This window comes from Manduca sexta, chromosome 11, assembly GCF_014839805.1.
Source record: "Manduca sexta isolate Smith_Timp_Sample1 chromosome 11, JHU_Msex_v1.0, whole genome shotgun sequence".
NCBI lineage: Eukaryota > Metazoa > Arthropoda > Insecta > Lepidoptera > Sphingidae > Manduca > Manduca sexta.
In genome coordinates this window covers 7,373,401-7,386,363 of record NC_051125.1, presented here as the reverse complement: position 1 = coordinate 7,386,363, position 12,963 = coordinate 7,373,401, and the positions used below count along the sequence as shown (strand labels likewise).

General features: G+C 34.1%; 2 protein-coding genes across 2 annotated transcripts; both read right to left on the bottom strand.

The window, feature by feature from the left end:
- Window positions 1-273: 273 nt before the first annotated feature.
- Window positions 274-3,225, bottom strand: LOC119188980. Its single transcript, XM_037437372.1, has 2 exons — window positions 3,027-3,225; window positions 274-2,655 (listed from the first exon to the last, which is right to left on the bottom strand). Exon 2 carries the CDS (start codon window positions 2,649-2,651, stop codon window positions 456-458), a length of 2,196 nt encoding a protein of 731 aa, XP_037293269.1. The 5' UTR covers window positions 2,652-2,655; window positions 3,027-3,225; the 3' UTR covers window positions 274-455.
- A 4,192-nt stretch (window positions 3,226-7,417) lies between these two features.
- On the bottom strand, window positions 7,418-10,521 carry LOC115443564 (collagenase). Its single transcript, XM_030169018.2, has 5 exons — window positions 10,258-10,521; window positions 9,339-9,606; window positions 8,797-8,895; window positions 8,111-8,298; window positions 7,418-7,568 (listed from the first exon to the last, which is right to left on the bottom strand). Exons 1-5 carry the CDS (start codon window positions 10,474-10,476, stop codon window positions 7,464-7,466), a joined length of 879 nt encoding a protein of 292 aa, XP_030024878.2. The 5' UTR covers window positions 10,477-10,521; the 3' UTR covers window positions 7,418-7,463.
- Window positions 10,522-12,963: the final 2,442 nt, after the last annotated feature.

Genomic DNA, 12,963 nt, shown 5'->3' with positions numbered 1-12,963 from the left:
GAATTCATCTGATGTTTCAACCATAATTATGATTTAAACTCAATCTGGAATATGTACGAATCTGCCCCAACAATGGGGCACCTATATACAGTGTTAGGGGTACCTTCGTACGTTGTGGGGTAGTTCCGTACATGCGATTAAAACGACACATATAAAACAAAATTCTTTTATTAGTAATAAAATTAAACACAAAAATAAAAATTTTACTTCTATTAAACGAAAATAAAATACTTTCCTTATAGTCAACAAAAATTACATAGCTTTTCTTATGTAAAACAAAACTTAAATGACTTTTCTTTAAATTAATGAAAATTAAATTACTTTCCTCTAACAATAAAACATAAAATAGCCTCATTTTCTACGTAAATTATTTATCTTAAATTTAAAATCACATTTTTAATCTTTGGTGCGGATTAACACTAAAAAGTTGTTGTTAATTAACAAAATAATTAAAACTATTGAACAGTAAAATTAGAAAAAATTACTAAAAACGTGAAAAGTTTTGATGTTCTCGAAGTACAAACTGTTGGAGGCTTAGGTTCAGGAAGAATCATTTCAACATCAGTTATATAAACAGTATGAATATCTTCAACATTAGGGAAAACAAATGTCCACGAAAAGCCTGGCTTCTTTCTTAAATAAGATACTTTAAATTCAGTCTGACTATAGTGACCGACAACTTTTCCTACATAGTAAATAATACGTTTTTTCTTAGGGAACCTCACTAAAATAAACGAACCGTCTTTAATATTTTCTGGTCTTACATCAACTGTCAATTGGCTTCTGTTCATTTCAAAACTGTCATGCTCGGTTTCTACTTCGTTTGTGATGGATGTTGAACTCTCTTGAAAAGTTATATCAGATCCATCACAATCGGATTCATCACTTTCTGTGTTTTTAGCTTTCTTGTTCTTCGTTTTTAAATTAAAATCAGCTAAACTACGTTTCATTTGTCTTGCTCTAGCCCTTCTTTCCTGTTCTAACTTTTTCAATTGCTTTTCATTGTGTTTCTCCTCAATTAGCTTTTTTTCGGGTGTATCAGTATAAATACGTGACTTTCCAGGCCGTCGTCCTTTGTTTGTTTTACTATTTCTTACAACAGTCGGGTAGGGTAGAATTACCTCTGGTGTCAAAACTATCCTCAAAGGAGCTACTATTTGATGGATTGGTGAATTATTCAAAGCATCTGCTTCACAAGCATCTAAATTAAACCTTTGTAGTTCATCATCATAAACTATCCCTGGTGATTTAATTGTTTGTTCTGTAGATTCTCTTGGAACCTCTAAGAGATCCTTTGTTTCAGAAGTAGAGAGTTGGCAGATATTAGAGACACTTGGCTGCAGAGTAGGTGCTGACAAATCTTCAACGACGTTTTGAGTAGGAGGCACATGTTCTAAGTTAGCGGATGTATACACCTCAGTTGGAGCAAAATCTTCGTCATTAAAGGCTAATTCATTAAGAGGCCATATTCCGGGTTTGTTAAACCCGCTTGTGATATTTTTTGCCGTAAATGATTCGAAAAATGCAATTTTCACAAGCTTTGGAATATTGTAAATTGTCAATGCTTTGCCTGGATTCATTATATGCCAATTATTGTAAGCAATTTTCAACTTTGATTTAAATGGTCCAAAGACTCCCACATCAAGTGGTTGTAGGCGGTGAGATGTATGTGGTGGAAAAGATAGGTAAATTATGCCATTTTCTTTAGCGTAGTTGATGGCTTCGAGAGAAATATGACTTTCATGATTGTCACACAACAGTAATATGGGGTTATCTTTTGTGCAGAGTGTGTGTTTCTGGATATGTTTTAAAACAGAGACAAATATATCGCTATTTATCCAGCCACTTTTATTTGCAGCGCCGAGACTGCCTTCGGGTGCTCCTTCCAGAAAATTATCTTTATAATTAACGCGTGGAAACACGAAAAGTGGAGGAATGGTATTTCCACTGGCAGATATAATGCCACCAAAAGTTACGAGCTCGCCTCTTTCAGCTGATACAATTTGTCCGATTTGTTTTTGACATCTTGGAGCCAAGACTTTGGGAGTAGCTAGAACGGTAGATACACCTGATTCGTCGAAATTAAAAATTCTGTTAGCAGTTAATGGATGTCGCTCCAACACTGTCTTCAAGTTGATATAAAACTCGGTAACCGAAGTTTTGTTAAACGCAAAAGATCTGGCAGCGCTTGTGTTTTCGGGTTTGCGTAAACTGAGTTCCGGGTTTCTTCTGCGAAAACCATACATCCATTCTTTCTCAGCCATTTTATTTTCTTCCCACTTTGTTGGATATTTCAATCTCAAAGATTTGGCATACTCATATGCTAGTTTTCTTGCTTGAATCGTCGTAAGTCCATAATGCATATTACAACATTTGATAATATAATCATTTAACAGTTTTTCTTCGTCCACAGAAAACACTAGAAAACTTGTATATTTAGAGTCAAATGTACGTTTGCTTGACCCTTCAGCATCATTGCTATTCTTGTATTTTTTTACTCGGCTTTCTAATGTTGACAATTTCAAATTGTACTTGTCCGCAGCTTTTCTATATGACAATACTCCTTGCATAACATCCTGTATTGCTGACTGCATGGATTTTTCATCCACTGCTTGTTTACTTGTCGTTTTTGGTTTATAAGTCCGCACCATGTTTCTGTGAAAAAATAATAAGATATATGTATTAAAATATATAAATTACGTACATTGACTATAGCAAAACACACGACAAAGTTTATGCAAAAATTAGCAACTAGCACACTAACACACTAAATCGTACCTACCTACCAGTTGGGGCACATTCGTACGCGTTCAAACCTGCCCCATCTAGTTTTGTCCGAAAGTACCCCACTAACTAAATAACAACAAAATATAACCTCTTTTAATATTAATAGGAAAACGTCATAAATTAAGTATTGAAAATGTATCTTAAGTATATTTTGCTACTTACTGATAGAATACTCTACACGAAAACTTATTTTATCTACGGTAACAATACACAAAAACATTAATCAAAAAATTACTTACCGAGCGCGAAAACACGTTCGTACCTGTCGCTTCACTCTCACCGGTGCGAATGGCGCGATACTACGTTGACGTTAAGTTGGTACCTTGACTCACGCACACATACAAAAGCAAGACCGTACGTTGTTTCGTTCAAGTTTTATTTTGACTGTATGAATGTGCCCCGCGTACGAAGGGTAACGATCTTCCCTGAGTATACGTAAATTTATTAGACTCTTCAATAATTTGTGTCTCTTACTTTTTTATCAAACATACCCGATAGAAAAAGCAACGGTCGTGACTGCAGAACTTAGTAACGTCTTCTTTTGGACTTTCTGATTCACGGAAGTAAGTAGTACATAGCAAAGAAATAAATAACTTTGACAAGCTTCGTCGATTGTTTCTCGCAGAGTTCAAGGATGCCGAAAACTGCCGTATTAGAGAGCCTAAACCACAGCCAGGGTATGATTGAATGCTGCAAGAACCCAAGCTACTAAAGATGCTGCTCTATCTAAACAGTATACGATTACTACTATTATGACATGAGTTTGGCATGATGACTAACATATTTTTCAGTTTTATATTCTGTATAATTGATTAATATTGAAGTAAATTTGTTATTATTTATGAAAGACTCTCGGTTAATTGATACTTTCACAAACTGTTTTGTGAAAGTATCAATTATTTTTACTATGCAGACATTGATAAAATATAATATTATTATCATGAGTAAGTTTCAAACGTAATGAAAAGATAATAAATTGAAGTCCATAAAACGAAGAAGAACGAAAGTAAACCTTAGATTTTTTGCAAGCAATCGATTTAATGGTAAGGTCATTGAGTAATTGAGTTACCAACACAATAACGAAATGAAGTAACACAACAAAAATGACCAAAAGAAAGTAAATACTTAATCCTATTAGCGGGCAGTGTCAAGTAATTGTTATTTTTCATTCAGTATATTTTTTATTTGTCTATTCTATTTATCAATGAAGTCAACTGAACATACAAATATTATTTGAAGCTTTAAATTTTCGATATACTTTTGTTTTATTACGCCTATCATTGATAATAATTCAAAGAGAGAATAAATAAATAACATTTTTATTGCGATTATTTGTTGTTTTTTAACGTTTTCTAAGTTATCAGGTTATTAATTATACTAGTACCGTGATTCCATAGTGATTGTTTCTTTATTTACATCCTTATTTATTTTTAAAGACAAGAATACAAGCTATAATTTCTCATAAAATTTTCGTACATAGACCCCTTACATAGACGAAAATGCATTATTAAATATATTCTAGGGAGTCCGAAATCGTTCCATTTCGTTCGCACACGCTAAAATTGCGTATTGTTTACGTCTCAATTTTTTGGTATCGTTTGGAGCCGCGTGTTAGTGACGTTTTAATAAGCCTGCACGGGATTATAGAGTTTACGGAAATGTGTTTTTGAGAATAGTCTGGAGTTGATACTAGAATTTTGTGATTTTTATAAGTTAATTCCACACGAGTTAATAAAAAAATTAATGTTCTATATTTTTTGGTCTAATAATAAATTAGGTGCGTTTTTAGTCCACATTTGTTAATTTACCCAACACATTCAGAAAATGTTGGTATATACATAGATATTAAGTTTTTATTAAGAGTGTCTACATACCAGAAAACACATCACAGTAGACAATCTTAAAAAACTTATCTTTATATTGTAAAAAGTTCAATCCTTAATCAATCAAACAGCAGAAAAAAATGCGTATTAAAATATGTAAACACGATTTTACGAAAATAAACATACTATCAAGATTGATATATTGAAAGACATGCAAGTTTCGCAACCGAAGGAGCGCGTAGGTACTACTTCGGATCATAACTTTGAGCTGCTGTCAAATATTGAACATATTAATATATTTCAAACACCGGCTCTTCGGGAAAGTGCCAGTAAAGCCTTCTTTACCCCAAACTCTTTATGAGGGTAGCACTAGATTGTCTTTGCATTTTTTTCGAAGGTCACCATACGGCTATTTCTTATTTCATGATTTTAATGCCAGAAGTATTAATCTTTAAAGGACATTTTTATTATGTTTCCTTTATTGTGTGTATCTCTATGTAATCGCTAATTTAATGCTTTTTTGCGATAATTGATGTGTTTTGTAGAATTATTACGCACATAGATCGACATAATCAATACGGTCTTAAATTCTTCAAATTAAATTGCCGTTAGTGCCTCCACTCTAAATCTGACTGTTTTATTTATTGTAGACAGAAAGAAAGATGCTATCGACAGATTACGTAAGAACAAAAAGGAAATTCCAATTTCAAATAATAAATTTTACTCGTAGCTATTCAATTCTAGGTAAGATTTTTAACGCCCAATTAGCCATTCTCATTAGCACCAACTTGTACAAAGATTTATTTCCTTTCCTCTTCAAAAATACCTAGCAGTTGTTCATCAATTGAGAGTATTAGCGGTGATCACCGGGGCCTGGTGTGGCAATTATCACGCTAATTAAATTCGCGCTGTGTTATGACTAATTTACCCCGTAACAGCGGTCCTTCACTCCATACCTTGGGATGTGCTAAAAATGTGTTTTGAGACGAATTGTCGTATATTTTTTTATAAATATTTTTAGCCCTATTGTTGATATATTTTTCGTCTAATTTGCAGGTAGTTTGTATCAGACTTTGGTCTGATATCCCTTGGGATAATGATAGGCTCAATCTCGAATATGTATAGTGAACCTAATCTCTTGTAGGTATTTCTGACATGAGCCCGGCATCTGGAATTTTGATCAATTTGACGATAGACTTGTCACCATAATATTATAGCACGGGCTACACATGGCGAAGAGTGAGTTTCCTAGTTGCAACTCTGTCTACCCCTCCGAAGATAAAGGCGTAGTGTGTATTAATTCATTTCTACTATAAATTTAAACAAATGCTCTTGGGGAATCTATATTTAAAGAAGTTTTGTTTTCTTCTACCATATCAAATTTTGAAAATATTTCATTTTCCATTTTTACCCCACTTTAATGTAGAATCAACGCAGCAGAATTTTTCATTCAAGTACAAGAAAAGATGTCACTTATATTCTCTAACCCCAGCCTGTTTGCCTGAATAATTTGCACTAACTTTATCATACTGGGTAAATCTTATTACGGAAAGGCAACTCAGAGATTTAAAAAAAAACACAAACACTGGCTATAAACTCATTTAACACTGGACTGGCTTCGTAGCCTAAATATGCCGCCCTTAAAACTATAACAACGTAAATATTAAAAAATTCGTATAATTTTGAAAAATGAACAACCGAACAAGACTTAAATTCGTCTAGCAAGCACATTTTAGTGCCCCTCCAGTGACGTACAGGTGATGAGGCAACGTCATTGCTGATCCTAATTGGCGTCGGTGTTCGGCGGCGTCAGGGCGTGCTGGCAGGTTCGACAGTGCCCCGGCGCAGACTAACGAACGCATCTACGAGTGTTTTGTTTATGAGCTTTCGGAATTTGGCACGCGTGAACTCGTTTATATATAAAATTAGCGAAAATGTTTACCAAATACTGGAATACTCTAGACTATTTAGTTTTCGCTTATTTTGTTTTTTTTTTTCGATCTTGTGAGGCAGTGGCCATGGATAAAATATTACATCCAAAGCTCTTCACTTTCAATTATATGTATTTACTAAGAATTTGCCATTAGTTGTAAAATCATATTACATAATATTTCCTTTCAAATGTCGTCATATTAAAATTTAATCAGTCGTTGAACATTAATCTTTACTGCTTTCGAAAACAGAACAATTAATTACACGTACGGATTAATTTTTATCACGTTAATCGACGTGTTAATTAGGTATGTATTATTTATAAACTAATCGATTACTTTTAATTCTTTTGTAATATCTTATCTCGATTGGACGAAAAAATTATCCTGTCGCGTGCGTACGAGGAAGGGTAAATACAAGATCAAAGGGCAAAGTCTTGTCTACATAAGCCGTCGCTTGTGCTGTGCTCTCGTACTTTTCGGGTTCAGTTTCTTTCGTATTGATTGTCGATATCTGCTTGTTCCAAGAGTTGGAATGCTTCCCTGATTTTTTAAATAGGTTTTCAAAATTTTCTGCCGGTTCGAATAATTTATAATTAGGCAAATTTGTCAAAATTAATCCAATAGATACATATACTTTATCGATGAAAGATAAGCATATCCAAATTGCTACAAACTCATAAATGTGCATAAAAGGCGTGTTCCTGTTATGACGTAAAATAATTTATAATTATCTGCATTCGACTAATTATTGTCATCAATTATTTTATCGGTAAAAACAAGATTAATCATTAATTTGATTTTAAAATCATATTCCGGAGAGAATTAATAATTTAAAAAGGTACAAAAACAAATAGCAATAAATGATACAATTTCTTTGATTATTGTGCTATTAATTTTATTGGGTTATATAAAAACGGATTTAAAGGTTTCTCCTAATCCAGGCGTCGTAGGATGTGACTCTGGCAAAGGCGGCAGGGTGGCCTCTCTGGCAACCATCACGATGACCGAAAGATGTCACACCAATCTAAAGGAAAAATAGGCATCAAATTACTTATGTTAATAAATAAAGTAATGGACATAGAAAATATATAGTGATATTACATTGCATGTCAAAATTTCAAAATACCGTCTAAATTGGGTAACTTTGTGACAATTTTAAAGATTTATTGCAAATATATTTTTTTTATTGTTTTTTTTTAAAGCCAAACATATTCTGAAAATCTTGATATTCAGGACATATTAAGTATTTAAATATTAAATGAAACTGTTTTTTTTTATTTTACATCATTCGAATTTGTAGTACTAACTGACACTAGATTTGGTGTTACTTTGTGACGTATTACGTAATGATCTTTTATTTCATTCAAAACAAATTCAGATATAGAGAAGTCCTACATTTCGAACATACCGACGACGTTTTGGAACCTACGGCAGATTATTACTACAAATTTGGATGTCTACAATATATTTTTTATGCAATGATAATACAATATTATGATGAAAGTTTTTAGTATTGGTGATAAATTTCCTATACTAAAGCACTTAACTAAATTATATTTGACTTACCAAGAGTGGCCTGTTGTTCCTGGTGGCAGCAAGAGGACCGCCAGAGTCGCCATGGCATGTGCTGCGGCCATTGGCGCCGCTGGTGCAGATGTTGGATGATTGGATAAGAAGAGGGAAGGTTCTGGAGCACACGTTGTTAGCGATCACATCTAGAGTGACGTGGTTGAGGCTTCCGTCGATGTTGGCACCTGTAAGAAACGTAGTCATGATATTATAATTCAATGTTGTAATGAAATAATTTATCCGAACCTGTAAAAAGTTAAACATTATTTAGATTCTATCAATATTAACTCTAGTAACAGTTCGGAAAGCAGTTCCCACCAGAGAAGAACGGGCAAGAGACTTTGGATCTCTGTTGATGGAATAATTTAAATTAATTTGTTTCTTGGTGCTATGACTGAAGCAAGTATATGGCTCTGTTGACATGTAAGTATTTATGAGGTAACAGTTCCAAATAAAAATAAAATATTTACATATTATACACGGATAATGGTACCTCCCATTAGCGAAAGAATTTTCTTTCTCAGACCGATATTTTTTGACATTATTCCGTAAATATAATTTTTCAATTTTATTTTTGATAAAAGGTATTGTATTAGAGCGCTTTTAACTATCCAAGTAAAAAAAAATATTGTGTCTTTCTACAGTGGTTCTATTATATGGTTTATTTGAAATAAATTACTAACCATCCCTAGTACGACCGAAACCGGAAGCGATGGCTCTCTCTCCAGCGAAGTTCAGATTCAGCTGTGATCCAGACGGCAGAGCGATGACGTTGATGTTGTCTGTAAGTCGACATCGTACGGATTAGGGTGACATCAGTAATTTTTAAGCTGCAACTACTCACTTTATTTATATATTTTTACTTAGCTGTAATTTTTTATAACAGCTTAAAATTATTAGACTTGGATCCCGTTCAGATGACAAGCGCTTAACGCCCGGTAGCAAAATTCACGTTTGCAACTTCATGTATTTTGTAAGTTTTTTATTCGACGCGGCGTTCTGCGCTTGTTATCAGAAAATGCTCTTAGGGCCTCCTTCACAATGTTCAGGTAAATGTTACTGCCATTTACCTAGGTCTGTTAATGCTGAATGCTGTCTTATGTTTACTATTATTCAAGAACTTAACTATCGTATTTCGTCGTCTTATATTATATTCAACAACAAGCGTTTACTAAGACATTGTCAAACAACTTATAACTTATATAATTAAGTAGTAAGTATTTACTATTGAAGCCAACGTTGCTGGGCAGTCTGATCATGGCAATGTCATTCCTGACAAGATTGGGATTCCAGCTTCCGTGCATTACGATGTCCCTGGTTTCGAGTCTGACACCACCGCTGAACAAGCGGTTAGATCCAAGAACAACCACAAATCTCGATGCCTGGTTTTGGCCATCCCACCAGCAGTGAGCGGCAGTCAAGACTCTGCGGTTTGAGAGCAGGGAGCCGCCGCAAGCGGCCGTGCCTCGAGGCAGTGTGATAACGAGACCAGCCTAAAAATATAAAAAAAATATTTTGCATGGGGTTCAGAGGATTACCTTTAATTTAGTCAGAAAAAATAGATGATCGTTAGGTATGCGTTTATATAAAAAAGATGATTAGTGAATGAAAAGGATGATTAAAAATGAAGATTTAAATTAAATAATCACAATGAAGTAGAAAGAGTATGATAATATGCTTGTTTCGTTTTGCGCATATACAATATTCGAAATAGCAAAGCACCTGTTTTATTGTTTATTAAATGTATACGATAAACAAAATAAAACGACGATAGCCTATATGGGATGTTAAGGACTGCTGCGATGTACCTAGTTTGCAGGTTCATAGCCAAGCTAACCTAATGGTTAGTTTAAGCTAAAACAAAAACATCCTTAGTTAAGTAGATTTCCTCATATATATATATATATATATATTTTGTTTTTATGCAAGGAACCATTATGGGGAAATCTTATTAATCAAGAACGTTTATGGTATGTGAAGTATACCAAGCCGCAGAAGTCGAGCGTGTTGGACTAAGGCCTTATATGTACCTTCTGAGTAGTAGGATAGGCATTCCAGCAGAGGGATATGTTTAATGTTGTTTGACACAGATGTTTAATACAGGGATTATATTATTTTACTAAAAATATATACACTATACTAACCTGGTACGGGAACTGGCCGACGGAAGAAGACGAACCACCGACAATTCTGGATTGAGCAATTTCTTCCTCTTCCATCCGGCGGATTTCTTCTGCGCGAGGGATTCCATATTTTGTCAGGTATCCATAAGCAGTGATATCCTCTAAATGCTCTTCGAAGTTGAAACTCCTGCCGTAGGCAAGAGAAGCGCAAGCTAGGAGGGTCACTACTGCCAATTTCATTTTGCCGGTTGCGAACACTGTTTGTTGAAAGAATCGGTCGATTTTGAATATTTATACTACGGTAACGAGATAAATGTTGTAGATTATACTGATAATAGAAATTAATCCGTGTTTAAGGGTAGGCTATGCAATGGATCTAAATTGGTTAATTCATAACACGAATGTGGAAGTTTTATGTATATTTTGTTCAGATTGCAACATAAATTGTTATTAAATTGATTTCCATATTTACTACTAATAAGTAATAGTATTTCAGATGATTTGCTACGCGGCATCGCCCAGGGACACTTTAGGTTGCAGACTACCCACCACTCGTCTAAGGAGCAGACCATTATACGCCGAACAAGGCCATCCCGCTGTTTGAATTGGTATGTTAGAATACAGTTTTTGTTATATCAGAGGTTCAGCCCAGCAGTCTGCCGATGTTTCCTATGCTGGCCGCCAACGTTTAGCAAATGACTCCACCATAACTGCTCGGTCGACCCTAAGGCTGAGCGGTACTGGTATCGCATTTTTGTATTCGAAAAGCTGACTGGTCTACCTACGCTTATTCCTACCGCTATAAGACATTATTGATAACTGAATCTTGGCATGAAAACAATAATAATTTGTATAGGGATCTATGTATATTTGTTTAAAGTTTGGCTATTTTAAGATATAATAATAGTCCTTAGTAGATCTAAATAGGTACTATTATGTGTATATTATCATTTGTACCATGTATTGCTACGCACGTTGGGCCTAAATTAAGTACGGTGAAGACTAGATTACATGGAATAATAGTTGTCGTAAGCCATTCAAATCCGCCTAATTATATATATGAAGAAAAATAATTTTGGACATATAAATTACTATTAACAAGCTTGTGTTCGCGATTTCGTCTGCGTTTTTGAAAATTTTCAGAATGAACTTAGCCCATAACACTCAGGAGTAATGTAGTACCATACTAACGGTGAAAGAAGCCTTTTCAAAATTGATGTAGTAGTTTTGAGTTTTTTGCAAGTTTCATCTACAACAGAGTTCCGGATATTCGAGCCTCTACTGTAGTCAAATTTAATACAGGTGAACATGTATTTTATTATTATTGTCTTAGAAGTCAGAATGTAAATATTATTTTGATTTATTATTATTGCCTATATTAATTTTATGTTGTAACTTGGTCACACTAAGCTAAGGAAAGCACGTTAATCCATCTTTTACAAATACGAAGCACGGAATTTTAATTTTAATTACTACAATATTATACTATAACCAATAAAGTAGCTGAATAAATTCAAAACTTTAAAACGCTTTTTCACATTAAGTTTAATCGAAACATTTTTGCCTTTTTATATAAAATAAAGTATATGTTATGAAATTTATTTTAGTGAAGAAATACGATTGCTGATATCGAGTTTAAGGTTTAAAGGAATCGAAATTTTAAATTTGTTTTGTTTTATTTATTTGTTCCGTAATTAGGTATTTATATACTTTAATCGAGACCTTTGTTGCGTAAATATTTATCTAAATAAAACTAATTTTACGGATTCTGTCGTTTTTTTAGTCTCAATGTTTTGAAGGTTTTATTGTCATCACAGGACGCGCACCATGAAGGTCTACAAAGGTCCAAAAGCCTTCGAAATGTCAGTGCTAAAAAAATAAGAAAATTTTGACAAAATCCGTGAAACTATGAACTTAGTTAAGTAGCTTTATTTAAATAAATAATACTCGATTAGGTCCATATCTGTTAATTTATTCAATTAATTCAGAGATAGTGAATTAAGCCATGTAATTTTCCAAAACGGGATTCAGAATTAATCTCATTTATATCAATGGTTTGCGTATCTGTATATTATGTACTAGCTTTTGCTCGCGGCTCCGCCCGCGTTATAAAGCTTTTCAGGCTAAAGTTTTCCATTATAAAAGTAGTAGTTTCCCGGGAGCCTATGTTCTTCCCAGGGTTACAAACTGTCTCCATACCAAATTTCATCTTAATACGTTGGGTAGTTTTTGAGTTTAAGACGTTCAGGCAGACGGATGCAGCGGGGGACTTTGTTTTATAATATTTTTTTTAGAACTTTTTAAGAGGAACCATCCCGTCATACATCATTGTTGCATAACTTTAACCGTTTAGTTTACGCAAGGCACGCAACGGAAGCTCTCAAAACTAATAAATTGTCCTTGTATTTGCAACATGTTTCATTACTGCTCCTCTCCTATTGGTCATAGCGTGATGATATACAGCCTATAGCACCCCACAAATAAAGGGCTATCCAACACAAAAAGAATTTTTCAGTTCAAACTGGTAGTTCCTGAGATTAGCCATTACTGCTCCGCTCCTATTGGTCATAGCGTGATGATATATAACTTAGAGCACTCCACAAACAAAGGGCTATTCAACACAAAAAGAATTTTTCAGTTCGAATCGGTAGTTCCTGAGTTTAGCCATTACTGCTCCGCTCCTATTGGGTATAGCGTGATGATATATAGCCTATAGCATTCCACGAA